General features: G+C 44.5%; 1 protein-coding gene across 3 annotated transcripts in view; it reads left to right on the top strand.

Annotated features, from left to right (window-relative positions):
- Positions 1–15,048, top strand: part of IFT52 (intraflagellar transport 52) — a 55,955-nt gene that overhangs the window by 27,615 nt on the left and 13,292 nt on the right. For all 3 annotated transcript variants that reach the window (XM_032142504.2, XM_032142506.2, XM_032142508.2), the window contains 2 exons: positions 1,749–1,817; positions 4,554–4,708. In XM_032142504.2, coding sequence (XP_031998395.1) covers positions 1,749–1,817; positions 4,554–4,708 — 224 coding nt within the window. The remainder of the gene's footprint in view (positions 1–1,748; positions 1,818–4,553; positions 4,709–15,048) is intronic.

Genomic DNA, 15,048 nt, shown 5'->3' with positions numbered 1-15,048 from the left:
AAGTTTATTTGCTCATTTAAAACCAGCTACTTAGAACCCATTATATGCCAGGCACTGAGAATACAAAGTTGAGTCAGGCATAGTCCCAGTTCCTGCTTTGGAAAAGTTTGTAATACATTGAGAGAGAGAGAGACAAATTAGTAAACCCAGAAGGCTGTTTCTGAGCATGTCAGGTGGGATGGGAGCTGAGCCTGGAGAAGCAGAGAGGAACAGGCTCAATAGCAGTATCACGTGTAAGGCCAAGGAGCTTGAACTTGATGCTGAAAGCCACAGGGAGCCCTTGGGTTTTCAGCAGCCTTGAGCATAGCCAGATCTGTGTTTCTTCTTTTTGTTGTTGTTGTTGTTTATGAAAGAACTTCTAGAATGTTTTGGAAAGATTCTTCTGTCAGTTGTGTGGAAAGTGTAAAGGAGGAGGCAGCCTAGAGCCAATTAGGAAGGCGGTGGTGTCCCCAGGCAAGGAGGAATGGGGACCTGAATTACGGGAGTCAAGGTGTGAGTGGAGAGGAGGGGCTGGTGGGAATGGGAATTAGGAAGTGCTCTGTAGAGGACTACTCACTGACTGATGTGGCATATAAAGTAAAGGCATTGCAGTTTTGTCAAAAAAATGCCAAGGGAACATGTCTTATGGAAGATGGCAGAGTGGGGAAGCACATGTCTGTACAGCATGTGCCAGAGCTGTCCATTGGTGATTCCAGTGAGAGAAAGAAACGCCTTGTAATTGTTATATTGGGAGATTGATTAAGATTTTATTTCTGTGGAATTTACATGAAGTTTCAATGTCTCTAGACACATTATGGGAGATCTAGATATTCTACTTTTTTTTTTTTTTGACATGGAGTCTCTCTCTGTCGCCCAGGCTGGAGTGCAATGGCACCATCTCGGCTCACTGCAACCTCCGCCTCGTGGGTTCAAGCGATTCTCCTGCCTCAGCCTCCTGAGAAGCTGGGATTATAGGCACACGCCACCACACCAGGCCAATTTTTGTATTTTTAGTAAAGATGAGGTTTCACTATTTTGGCCAGGCTGGTCTCGAACTCCTGACTTCAGGTGATCCACCCGCCTCGGCCTCCCAAAGTGCTGGGATTACAGGCGTGAGCCACCACGCCCGGCCTAGGTGTTCTTCTTTTCAAAAGTTTTAATTTCAGACTTTCATCACAGTAAATAGGGATTAATTCAGGATTGTGAGCAAAGGTTAATAAATTTTAGCTTGTGGTTAGAGGTTAGAGTGCTTAAAGATACATTATAAATTTCTGATAAAAGTTGCATTATGCTGGTCACGGCAGCTCATGCCTGTAATCCTACCACTTTGGGAGGCTGAGACAGGCGGATCAGCTGCGATCAGGAGTTTGAGGCCAACCTGACCAACATGGTGAAACCCCATCTACTAAAAATACAAAAATCAACCGGGCCTAGTGACAGGCACCTGTAATCCCAGCTACTCAGGAGGCTGAGACAAGAGAATCACTTGAACCCAGGAGATGGAGGTTGCAGTGAGCCGAGATCGCGCCACCGCACTCCAACCAGGGCAACCGAGCAAGACTCTGTCTCAAAAAAAAGGTGCATTAGGATGAAGAAAACTTTTGAGTTCTCATATGATTTCATCAAGACAAGGCTGGCTACCCTTTTCTGAATCACTGGTTTAATCTTTTTTCCTTTATCCTTCTTCTTGATTTAATTCTCTAGTCTTGACCTTCAGCTTTTTCAAATAACCAACTGTCCTAATTATATACTTTTTTTTTTAAATGTAGGATGTTGTTTTCCAGTGGCTCACGACAGGAGACATCCACCTAAACCAGATTGATGCTGAGGACCCAGAGGTAGACACCGAATTATTAGAAACTTTTAAATGAAAAATGAGTCCAGCTTCTCAGTACCACTTCTGACAGCTCAAAAGGAATACATGTCTGTTTTACCTCATCTGTAAGACAAATGGAAAGAAGGGATGATTTGGGGGAGATGAAGGCCATATTGTAAAAAAATAAGTCAATAAACAAAATATGTAATTAATCATAGAATTAATTGGAAGGGGAGCATACATACATACAGTATGTATATAAATTAGAATTTAAATTATGGGCACTCTGGCCCAAACTTTCAAAATGAGCATCTGCAGAAAAATACTTTTTTCAGAAATCTGAAATTTTCTTACAAAGAAACAAAGACTATCAGAATTTATGTTGTAAACTATAATTTTGTTGCCTTTAGATTTAACAATTCTAAAGGCATTATGATAATATTCATCAGACAAGGGAAAGTGGTGAAACCAGCACAGTGAAATCACCACTGGCTCTTGGACCTTATACAGGTTCTTTCTGACCATTTTTCATCCTAGTTTTCTTTATGGAAAAAAAAATATTTTGTTTTATTTATTTATTTTTTGAGATGGAGTCTGGCTCTGTTGCCCAAGGCTGGAGTGTAGTGGCACAATCTCAGCTCACTGCAACCTCTGTCTCCTGGGTCCAAGTGATCCTCCTGCCTCAGCCTCCTGAGTAGCTGGGATTACAGACGTGAACCAACATGCCTGGCTAATTTTTGTATTTTTAGTAGAGGCGGGGTTTCACCATTTTGGCCAGGCTGGTCTCAAACTCCTGACCTCAAGTGATCCGCCTGCCCCAGCTTCCCAAAGTGCTGGGATTACAGGCATGAGCCACTGGGCCCAGCCATCTAGTTTTCTTATCTGTGAACAGGGAACACTAATACCTGTGTTCTCTGCCTCACAGGATGATTGTGCGGGCTAAGTTAATAGGTGGTAATGTGTCAGGCATTGTATGCCATATACTTCCACATAAGCCATCTTATTTAATCCTCATAACTGCCCTGAGAGGCAGATGGTCTTATTCTTATTTTATAGATGAGGAAACTGAAATCCTTCAAGATTGCAGTGTGTTCAAATGGCAGGCAAGTGCAGAGCCAGGATCCAAATCCAGGTCTCCTAATTCAAACTGCACTTACTCTACAATTGTTTCTCTATTTCTTAAACTCTGAAATGTCAGGAAAATGATTTCCTGGCCATTGGTCATAGGAGGTAGGTGAGAAGACAGTCGAAGATGGCTGTCCACTGACTGCTTCCTCCCTCACGTAGGGACATGGCTTCTCAGAGACTGATTTGGGTTAGGAAACAGGAGAACTGCATGTCTAAAATATTTCCTTATATGGAAACATTAAGCATATGGATATTTTGCTTCATTATTTAAGTGTAATATATTTAACTACTCTCGGCCGGGTGCAGTGGCTCACGCCTGTAATCCCAGCACTTTGGGAGGCCGAGGCAGGCGGATCACGAGGTCAGGAGATCGAGACCATCCTGGCTAACACAGTGAAACCCCGTTTCTACTAAAAATACAAAAAAAAAATTACCCAGGCGTGGTGGCAGGCGCCTGTAGTCCCAGCTACTCGGGAGGGTGAGGCAGGAGAATGGCATGAACCTATGTATGTACATATAAATGTATATATTTTTATATGTAAATATAAATATATATATTTTTTATATGTAAATATAAATATATATATATATTTAACCACTGTCCTGTTGGCAGGCATTTATGTTTTCCTGGTCTTTTACTGTTACTAGTCCACAGCATGTGTCATGACTGAGGGCTCTCAGCAATGCTGGAGGGATGTCCTTGGCTAGGGGAGAAAGACTGGGATCTAGTGTACCAGTGGAGGAACTGTCTATACTAGTGTCACAGGTGCTCTGGCATGTATCAGGAGGAAAGAAGCAGTTAGGGCCTGGATGCTAGGGGGTGGGTACATGTTATGGTGGGGGCTTGTGGACTTTCTTTCATGATTTCCTCTATTTTCTTACTAAAATAGAAAATAAGGTCATTGCTAAAATGGTGAAAGGGAAAACCAATTTTTTTTTTTGAGACAGAGTCTTACTCTGTCATCCAGGCTGGTGTGCAGTGGTTTGATCACAGCTCACTGCAGTGTTGACCTCCTGAGCTCAGGTGATCCTCCCACCTCAGCCTCCTAAGTACCTGAGACTACAGGCACACACCACCATGCTCAGCTAAATTTTTTTGTATTTTTGTAGTGACAGGGTTTTGCCATATTGCCCAGGCTGATCTCCAACTCCTGGGCTCAAGCGATCCACTCACCTCAGCCTCCCAAAGTGTTGTAGGTGTGAGCCACTGCACCCAGGTGGGAAAATCATTTTGATGGCTGAACTGACAAAAGGGAAGTACTGCCTAGAAGAATGGGAAAGTGAGTAGTCTACGGAGATGTAGTTGATTGCTGAGCGCTCAAGATCAGAGATCATGAAATTAAAAGACCAGTTGATAGGATTGTGTGTTTCTCCAGCTGTTTTCAGCCATGTGAGTACTGGTGTAATTGGAGATTTGGATTTAGCCAGTGCTGGGGTTTAGCCAAGTGAGTTTTGTTCCTCTTTCCACATAAATTGGCTTATTTAAGGTTTAGTGGTCAGTGATCATGAACAGTAAAATTTCTTGGCAAGAGAGTATAAATGTTGCAGATTTAGACCTGAGACAGTGGAGACTTGACAGAATAAATGCTTGCTCTTGCTGTGCTGAAAGGAACCCTCTTGTGGCTTTCAGATTTCTGACTACATGATGCTGCCCTACACAGCCACCCTATCAAAGCGGAATCGAGAGTGTCTCCAGGAGAGCGAAGAGATCCCGAGGGACTTTACCACCCTCTTCGACCTGTCCATCTTCCAGCTGGATACCACCTCTTTCCACAGCGTCATCGAGTCAGTACCTGTGGGCCTCTGAGCCACACTGCACTCCATTCTGAGTGTTTGGTTTGGAAACATGAACCTGGGAACGGGAATTAGGGTCACAGTAAATGTGGCATGCAGAACATGTTCTCAGATCTATGATGAGGTCAACAAAGAAACTGGGCTGGGCATGAGGGGTTGATGTAGAGGAACTGCCAGAGGTTATTAGCCCCTGCGTGTTCCAGATTCTGGACCAGGCATTTAGGGTGACCAGCATGTTTCATTTTGCCCGACTTCTGGTTTTAGCACAGAGAGTCCCAAGTCCCAGGAAAACCCTCAGTAAATGGAGATGGTGGTCACCCCATTTCTCTCTGGGTATCTGGGCAACTGGTAATGCTATTAACTGGCACTTAGAATGCAGGAAAAGGAAAGATAAATGGGCTGTGTTCTGGGTATTCTCAGTCTAGTGCGGATGTGCAGGTGGAATTACAAGTTTAAAGATGAAAAGATCTGTAAAGCCGTTAGGGAAGCTGTGGGATGGGATGAGGACATCAGGGACAGCACAAGAATGGGAATTGGCCTTGAGACAGGACCTCACAGCTGTCAGTGCTTGAGAGGCAGGAGAAGAAGAGGGCCAAAGACGGAAGCTGGGGAAAAGCAGTTAAAAGTACAGGATGGCAGGCAGCATCCTGAAGGCAAAGGAAGAGGAAATGACACAGAAGCAGAGGGGTGCAGAAAGGGGCCAGGGCTCATCTTCACTGTTTCTAACCTGAATTTCGCTCAGGGAGAAAATTGTTTAGCTTGTCTTCCTTTCTCACCCCCCTGTATCCGGAGAGCAAGAGCCATGTCTTATCAACCTGGAATCCTCATTGCCTAAGACCCAGAGCCCAGCACATCCTGGGCATTTGGGGGATGTTTATGAAATTAGCATGCTGCCATTCTCCCTGTGCCTTGCTTATACATCCACTCAGCAAGTATTTGTGGCACAACTACTGTTCCAGGATCTTGGGATGCTTCAGGGACCTCAATAATGAAAATCTTCGCCCTTTTGAAGTTTATTATCTAGCAAAACAGGCATCAAGACATTTCTATATGTGTGATGTAAATTAAAGAATATGTTAGAAGATGATTACATACGTCAAGCAGAGTACTGGGGAAGAGGAGTGCCAGGCACATTGCATTTTTAATAGGGTGATCAGGCCAGGCATGGTGGCTCATGCCTGTAATCCTAGCCCTTTGGGAGGCCAAGGTGGGAAGATCACGAGGTCAGGAGTTCGAGACCAGCCTGGCGAACGTGGCAAAACCCCGTCTCTACTAAAAATACAAAAATTAGATGGGCACGGTGGCGGGCGCCTGTAATCCCAGCTACTCAAAGGCTGAGGCAGGAGAATCGTTTGAACCCGGGAGGCAGAGATTGCAGTAAGTCGAGATCGCACCATTGCACTCCAGCCTGGGCAACAGGGGAAGATAACATCTCAAAAAAAAAAAAAAATAGGTGATCAGGATGGCTTCATTGAAAAGGTGATGTTTGAGGAAAAACTTGAAGGAGGTAAAGAATTTAGCCTTGTGGCTATCTGAGGGAAGAATATTCTGGGCAGAGGAAACAGCCAGTCCTAAGACTGCAAGACGGAGGAATGCCTGATATATTCAAGGAAGAGCAACAAGGCCATCGTGGCCACTGCAGAGTGAGTAGGGGTGAGAATGGTGGGAGATCAGGCCTGGCCTACTTGTTTGCCTCTGTAAGGACTTCCTTAGCTTTCACTCTGGGTGAAAAGAGGAGCCACTGAGAGTTCTGAGCAGAGGTATGGCATAATGACTTCCTTATATCCTGAACGTCAAGGAGCAAGAGTGGAGGCAGGGCCTGAAGGGAGCTGTCACAGTAACTCAGGCATGAGTTACTTGGAAGGCTGAGGTGGGAGGATTGCTTGAGCCCCAAAGGTTAAGGCTGCAGTGACCCACTCCAGCCTGGTCAACAGAGAGAGACCTTGTCTCAAAAAAAAAAAAAAAAAAAGTTGCAATAACTGAGTTGAGAAAGACTGTGAGTAGATTTTGCAGGAAGAGCAGAAGTTCAGTTTGAGGTATATGGAGCTGAGATGTCAATTAGGTATCCAGATGATGTTTAGTAGCAGTTTTATATGTTAACCTGGTGGTCAGAAGAGATATCTGAGCTATACATTTAGTTTGGGAGTTTGGGGGCACATCTGTATTTGATCTAAAGCACACATCTTTTCCTTTTTTTTTTTTTTTTTTTTTGGAGACAGAATTTCACTGTTGTTGCCCAGACTGGAGTGCGGTGGCGCAACCTCTGCCTCCCAGGCTCAAGCAGTTCTCCTGCCTGAGCCTCCTGAGTAGCACCACCATGCCCAGCTATTTTTGTATTTTTCGTAGAGACGGGGTTTCACCATGTTGGCCAGGCTGGTCTAGAACTCCTAACCTCAGGTGATCCACCTACCTCGGCCTCCCAAAGTGCTGGGATTAAAGGCATGAGCCACAGCACCTGGTCCTATTTTCAAATCTATAAAATCAGGATGAATCTTTTTTCTTATTTTTTGCTTTTTTTTCTTTCTTTTCCTTTTTTTCTGTTTTTCAGGATGAATCTTAACAATACATGACGTATTAGTTTAGTTAGCATTTTTTTCTTTCAATGGGCCATAAATTATGATGCATCTTACCTTTGGTGGATTCTTAGATTTGATGAAATATGGTAGATAGTATGTAAAGCCATGTGACTGGATGAGCTCACAAAGTGTTATAAGTGTTGATAGAGAAGAAAAAAGGACCATCTATTGAGCCCTGGGGCACCCCAGAGTTTAGAATTTAGGAAGAAACAGAAAAGCCAGCTGGGCATGGTGACTCACGCCTGTAATCCCAGCACTTTGGGAGGCCGAGGTGGGTGGATCACTTGAGGCCAGGAGTTTGAGACCAGCCTGGCCAACATGGTGAAACCCCATCTCTACTAAAAATAGAAAAAAAGCTAGGCATGGTGGCACACGCCTGCAGTCCCAGCTACTCGGGAGGATAAGGCAGGAGAGTCACTTGAACCCGGGAGGCAGGGATTGCAGTGAGCCAAGAACACACCACTGGACTCCAGCCTGGGCAACAGAGCAAGACTCCATCTCAGGAAAAAAAAAAAAAAAAAGGAAGAAATAGAAAAGCCAAAAGAAGAGAAGGAAAAGCAGCAGCCAGTGTGAGATGAAGAAAATCAAGTGCATGGTATTCTGCGAGCCAAGCAAAGAAAGTCTGTCAAGATGGAAAGGGTAATCAGCTGTGTTAGATACTTCTGATAGGTCATAAAAAATGAGGGCTGAGAATTTATCATTGGATTTAGCAACATGGAGGTCACTGGTGATCTAGACAGGGTCTTTTTTATGACATGGTGAGGGTGAAAGCTTATTAGAAATTGGTTTAAGAGAGAATTGGACATAGCAAATATAGATAGCTCTTTTAAGGTATTTGCTACAGAGAGGAACAGAGCAGGGGCAAGGGCCAGGGTCAGTAACTAGCTGGAGGAAGTAAGGTCAAGAAGGTGTTTTTTGGATGGAAGAAGTCACAGGATATTTTTATACTGGTGGGAATGTTCCAGTAGAGAGAAAAATGGATAATGTAGGAGAGAGCGAGGAAAATGGCTGGCGTGAAACACGAGAGTAAGCAAGAGACAATGGGAAAGGGGGTTTGGTAAGTGGTCTTAGCTCTTTTTCTTTTTTTTAAAGACAGGTTTCGCTGTTGCCCAGGCTGGTCTGGAACTCCTGGGCTCAAGCAGTCCTCCCATGTTGGTCTCCCAAAGTGTTGGATTATAGATGTGAGTCACCATTCCCAGCCTGGCCTTCGCTTTTATTTTTATTATGTCAAATATATATATAGAGAGAGAGAGAGGTTTTTTTTTTTTGAGATACAGTCTCACTCTTTACTCAGGCTGGCGCGCAGTGGCACGATCTTGGCTCACTGCAACCTCTGCCTCTCAGGTTCAAGTGATCCTCCTATCTCAGCCTCCCTAGTAGCTGGGACTACAGGAGTGCACAACCACACCTGGCTAATTGTTGTATTTTTAGTAGAGATGGGGTTTCACCATGTTGGTCAGGCTGGTCTCAAACTCCTGACTTCAAGTGATCCACCCGCCTCAGCCTCCCAAAGTGCTGAGATTACAGGCATGAGCCGCCACGCCCGGCCCAGTCTTAGTTTTTAGACAGGAGCATGGATCATTCAGTTGGTAACAGATGGGGAACATGGGTGCAGACTCTGGTGGATGAGAAAAGTTGTTGATTGAAGATTGTGGAAGTTCTCAGGGCTTCAGTCCTTTTGATGAAATAGGAAACAAGATCATCAGTTAAAAATTGCCAAAGAAGCCGGACATGATGGCTCACGCCTGTAATCCCAGCACTTTGGGAGGCCGAAGCGAGCAGATCACGAGGTCAGGAGTTTGAGACCAGCCTGGCCAATATGGTGAAACCCCATCTCTACTAAAAACACAAAAATCAGCCGAGCTTGGTGGTGTGTGCCTGTAGTCCCAGCTACTCGGGAGGCTGAGGCAGAAGAATCTCTTAAACCTGGGAAGTGGAGGTTGCAGTGAGCCGAGATCGTGCCACTGCATTCCAGCCTGGGCGACAGACAGAGCAAGACTCCATCTCAAAAAAAAAAAAAAAAATTGCCAAAGAGATAGTGGAGATTTAGGAGAGAAGGCATATATTAGGCCTCTAGGGGAGTGGGAGAGGGAGTAGACAAGGTTTCTGTAGAAGGATTTGCCAATCCCACTGGAGGTTAGAGGTTTTGGATCTAAAGTTCTACAAACCAGTAGAGTGGTATGTTTTCCTCCAAACTTGTTTAGCTGTGTAGCTGCAGGCAGAGTAGGCCCAGACATGGATTTAACCATTGTGATTTTGTCAAGCAAGTGGTATAAAGAGGAAGGGGCAATATCTTTTGTAAATGCCCAGGAATTATTTAGTTGCATGTTTTAGTATAAACAGTAACTGCTATAATTGTGGTTTGAATTAGCTTATTTTGTAAAACCTTATACATCATATCCAAAAGCTCTGTTGTACGTTTCTGTTTTTTGTTTTGTTTTTTTTTTTTGAGATGGAGTCTTGCTCTGTCACCCAGGCTGTAGTGCAGTGGTGCGATCTCGGCTCACTGCAAGCTCTGCCTCCCAGGTTCATGCTATTCTTCTGCCTCAGCCTCCTGAGTAGCTGGGACTACAGGTGCCCGCCACCATACCCAGCTAATGTTTTGTATTTTTAGTAGAGACGGGGTTTCACTGTGTTAGCCAGGATGGTCTAGATCTCCTGACCTCGTGATTCGCCTGCCTCGGCCTCCCAAAGTGCTGGGATTATAGGCGTAAGCCACCAAGCCTGGCCCCAATTTAAGTTTTACAGACATTGAACCCCCACTTTCTGCCAGGAGCCTGTAAATACTACCACATTTACTGTTTACAACAATTCTGAAAAGTAGAGAATAGCTCCATAGTTAACTTCTAAGAAGCTGAGGCTTGGGACAATTTGCTCTAAGTTAAACAGCTACTAATCAAGCCCTAACAATTATCCTTAGCTCCCCTCTCATCTCCCCTTCCTTCAATATTAATAACAACTAACATTTATTTTAATTAATAACATTTATTTATCATGTAGCAAGTACCACAGTATGTTTCTTATGTACTTTGCATTATCATGTAACAACCAAAGTGGGGTTGTTATCTCCATTTTACATCTGAGGACGCTGAGGCACACAGAAATTAAGTGATTTGCTCAAAATCACACAACTAGTTTTCATTGGGACCTGAATTTGAAGCCAGGCAATTTTAACTCTGAATCTTGGAAGAAATTATCTGAAAATGTGTTACTGTAGGAGGTGAGGATGCTTTTAAGAAACAGCAGGACCAAAGCCTCCAGAGCTACCAGGGTGTGGCATCTGCATCAGCCCTTCCACAGGTGACAGCCCAGTCACAAATCCTGTAGCTCCTGGCTGAATGTTTGGCTCTTAACTTGCTTGGTTTTGAGCTCTGGTGTTCTCTTCCTCCTCTGCAGCTCAGGGCTTTTCTTAGAATAAAAAAAGATACATCTGACCACTCCGCTAGCCAGTTGCAGTCTGACCAGCTTCTGCTGTTTTGGCCTAATTCTCCCCGATATGTTTAAACCAGATCATTATGGTAACTCTTCAGTGTTAAGTGAAGGATTAATTGGAACTGCCTATCTTAGTGTCAGCCGAGTCAAATAGCGGATGTTTCAGAGACTTAGACAACTCTTGTATTTGTCTTACATACCACAGCAGAGGCCAGTAGTTACTGGCTTCTGGTGTCTATATGGTAAGCTCAGATATTTTTATTTGCTAGTAACATCTTTCAATAGTTTATCTTTTCTGAGTTAAAATTCAGTTAGACTTTAAATATTTATGTCAACTACAAGGTGTTGCTCTGAAGTAATTTCATTTGTCCATTGGGTGTTTATCAATGCCTGTGGAGTATGAGGTAGAGGCAGATGGTGTGGAGTCCCTGCCCTTAGAGTTCATGGTCTGATGGGCTGGGGCTTGAAACATGGAGTGGTGAAAATGCTGTGCCAGAGGTCAGGCCATTCCCGAAAGATCTAGTTCAGCGCCATTTCACAGATTTATATTTAGCTTTGGCATCTGTTCTTCCCTTGGTTTTAAGATGAGTTTCTCCAGTCCCCTACCTGGTTCCCATCAAGCCATGTTGGCTAATGGTAGGAGGATAATTAGGGCAGGTGGTGAGCAGAGTGGAGGAAGGGAAGACTTAATGGGACAAAGCCTTTGCTCCAGCACAGTCAGCTCTCTCTGGGGACAGAAAGCAGAAATAAATTCACAGCTGGGATAGCCGAGGTTAGGACTCAGCGGCAGGATTCTTTGTGAGCAGGTAGTAAGAACTTTAGTTTAAAACTGCCCCTAATCACTTTTGATTTTGGGGCAGACCAAAGTAAAGATTCTGGTTGGCAGAGATTGGCTACATCTGAGTTCTGATCTTGCCTTTGTCCCATCTTAACCATATGACTTTGGGAAGCTACTGTTTATCATTCCTGTACCTCAGTTTCTTCTATAAGAGATTATACCCACTTTCCACAGTTGTATTGAGGATTAAATAAGTTTAAGTGCCTAGCACAAGGTTGGCATAATACATGGCATATAACAGGTGCTCAATAAAAGTTATTTCTCTTCTCTCTGTGGAGATCCGCTGCTCAGTGCTAGGAAGGATTCTCCCCAAGCACCTGGAAATAGTGGAGCAGGTGACAGCAGTGAGCTCAGCTAATCGTCTTTCTGCAGTTACAGACCTCACTCATAGAAAAAAGCTGCCATGATCTTTGTCCACTCATTGGCATTTGGTTTTCTAGCTTAACTTTGAAGGGCCACAAATATATATATAATTTAAACTGGATGATGATATTTTACTTTGCCTCTTCCCCAGAAAAATTTAGCCAGCTTAGCCGGGCGCGGTGGCTCACGCCTGTAATCCCAGCACTTTGGGAGGCTGAGGCGGCTGGATCACGAGGTCAGGAGATCGAGACCACGGTGAAACCCCGTCTCTACTAAAAATACAAAAAATTAGCCGGGAGCGGTGGCGGGCGCCTGTAGTCCCAGCTACTCGGAGAGGCTGAGGCAGGAGAATGGGGTGAACCCGGGAGGCGGAGCTTGCAGTGAGCCAAGGTCGCGCCACTGCACTCCAGCCTAGGCGACAGAGCAAGACTCCGTCTCAAAAAAAAAAAAAAAAAAATTTAGCCAGCTTAAAAAATTGCGTACACTGCAAAAGGATAACATGAATGTTTGAGAGAATGAAGGCCAAGGAGAAGCCACAATAGAACAAAATGCAGGGGTAAGATGAGCTCAACTCTGTAGGCTCGCTCCTAACACTGATCCTCTGCTGGAGTCACTCTGGCTGGCCTGCTCTTCTGTGAAAATGCCAGGCACCCTTCTGCCTGTTCTTGCTCTTGCCTCTGCCAAGGACATTTTGGAAGATAACTGCATGACTTCCCCACTCCCTCACTCAGGGCTCCTCTGACAAGCCACACTCCCTGCCCCTTCCCTGTCTCTTTCTCCTCTGATTTATTTGTCTTTTTTTTTTTTTTAAGACGGAGTTTCGCTCTTGTTGCCCAGGCTGGAGTGCAATGGCACGATCTCCGCTCACCACAACCTCCGCCTCCCAGGTTCAAGCGATTCTCCTGCCTCAGCCCCCTGAGTAGCTGGGATTACAGGCATGCGCCACCACACCTGGCTAATTTTGTAGTTTTAGTAGAGTCGGGGTTTCTCCGTGTTGGTCAGACTGGTCTTGAACTCCCAACCTCAGGTGATCTGCCTGCCTCGGCACCCCAAAGTGCTGGGATTACAGGCGTGAGCCCTATGCCCAGCCTATTTGTCTTCTTAATACTTATCAGTTCTTGACATCTTTTTTTTTTTTTTTTTTTTCCGAGACAGGGTCTCCCTCTGTCTCCCAGGCTGGAGTGCAGTGGTGCGATCTCGGTTCACTGCAACCTCCACCTCCCAGGTTCAAACAATTCTCCTGCCTCAGCCTCCTGAGTAGCTGGGATTACAGGCACGTGCCACCACACCCAGCTAATTTTTGTATTTTTAATAGAGATGGAGTTTCACCATGTTGGCCAGGCTGGACTCCAACTCCTGACCTCAGGTGATGCACCCGCCTCAGCCTCCCAAAGTTCTGGGATTACAGGCATGAGCCCCCGCACTTGACCAGTTACTGACATCTTACTAGTTTTTTTGTTTAGTGTGTGCCTCCCCTCCCCCTACAATGTAAGTTCCGTGATGGCCTGCCTTGGCATCTTCTTTTACTGTTGCTGTACTCCTCGTGTGTAGGACTGCCTGGTACGTAGTGGCTATTCAGTAATTATTTGTTGAGTGAGCACACAGAAGTGCATATCATACAGATCTGCTTACTTGCCAGAAACATACTTCAGATTTGACTCCTATCTCTTAATGGTGAAAAGAAATAAAAAAACACAGGAGTTATAAGATTCATTGTGTCCATTAGGCAAAAACAAAAAGCTTATTTAGAAGAAACCTGATATGAAACTTGAAAGAAATGTTTCTTTTCAGTTCTCAATGAGTAATAATGTATGATATGGTAGAGAAGATTCCTGAGAGGATCATTACATTATTTATAACAACACATTTTGTCTATTTTTAATTTGGATTTTATTATATTCATAGCTTTATCTTTTTAAAAGTCAAAATTGGCTGGGCTAGTGGCTCATGCCTGTCAACCCCAGCACTTTGGGAGGCCAAGGTGGGCGGATCACCTGAGGTCGGGAGTTCGAGACCAGCCTGACCAACATAGAGAAACCCCATCTCTACTAAAAATACAAAATTAGCCAGGCATGGTGGTGCATGCCTGTAATCCCAGCTACTCGGGAGGCTGAGGCAGGAGAAATGCTTGAACCCAGAAGGCGGAGGTTGCGGTGAGCCAAGATCGCACCATTGCCCTCCAGCCTGGGCCAGAAGAGCGAAACTCTGTCTCAAAAAAAAAGGTCAAAATTATTTATCTTTGAAATCATGTATTAACTATTATTTGTAATCCACTATGATTAAGACAGAATTTGGGGCTGGGCACAGTGGCTCTCACCTGTAATCCCAGCACTTTGGAAGGTTGAGGCGGGTGGATCACGAGGCCAGGAGTTCGAGACCAGCCTGTCCAACATGGTGAAACCCCATCTCTACTAAAAATACAAAAATTTGCTAGGCGTGGTGGCATGCGTTTGTAGTCCTAGCTCAGTGAGCTGAGATCGCACCACTGCACTCCAGCGTGGGCGACAGAGCGAGACTGTCTCAAAAAAATAAATAAAAGAGAATTTGGCTGCCTTTGGTGAGCAGTTAATACCAATCAAAAGGAAATGTAAGATTGAAGTAGCTGTAAAGAGTGATGAAGACCCTCATTCCCAGGAAATCAGTTGCCATCTTTGGACAAATCTCAATACCAGAAACTGATTTAAGAAGAAAAGTTTGGGTGCGGTGGCTCGCGCATGTATTCCCATCACTTTGGGAAACTGAAACAGGAAGATCTCTTGAGACCAGGACTTCAAGACCAGCCTGGGCAACATAGTGAGACCTTGTCCCTACTAAAAGTTTTTTTAAAAATTAGCAAGGCATGGTGGTGCACACTTGCTCGTAGTTGTGGCTACTCAGGAGGCTGAGGTGGGATGATTGCTAGAGTCTAGGAGTTCAAGATTAAAATGAGCTATGATCGTACCACTGCACTCTAGCCTGGGTGACAGAGTCAAAATTTATCTCAAAGTAAGTGTTTAGATTGTGGTTTTTGTGCATAAATGAAAAAAATAAAAAAATAGAAGAAGAAGAAAAAAGATAAAGCACATAATACTTTAAACATATTGATGCATATGAGTGAGATGGGAAGAATAAATTCAAATTTC

The sequence above is a fragment of the Hylobates moloch genome, unplaced genomic scaffold, assembly GCF_009828535.3.
Source record: "Hylobates moloch isolate HMO894 unplaced genomic scaffold, HMol_V3 SCAFFOLD_21, whole genome shotgun sequence".
NCBI classification, from domain to species: domain Eukaryota; kingdom Metazoa; phylum Chordata; class Mammalia; order Primates; family Hylobatidae; genus Hylobates; species Hylobates moloch.
This window is presented reverse-complemented; position numbering and strand designations above follow the sequence as displayed.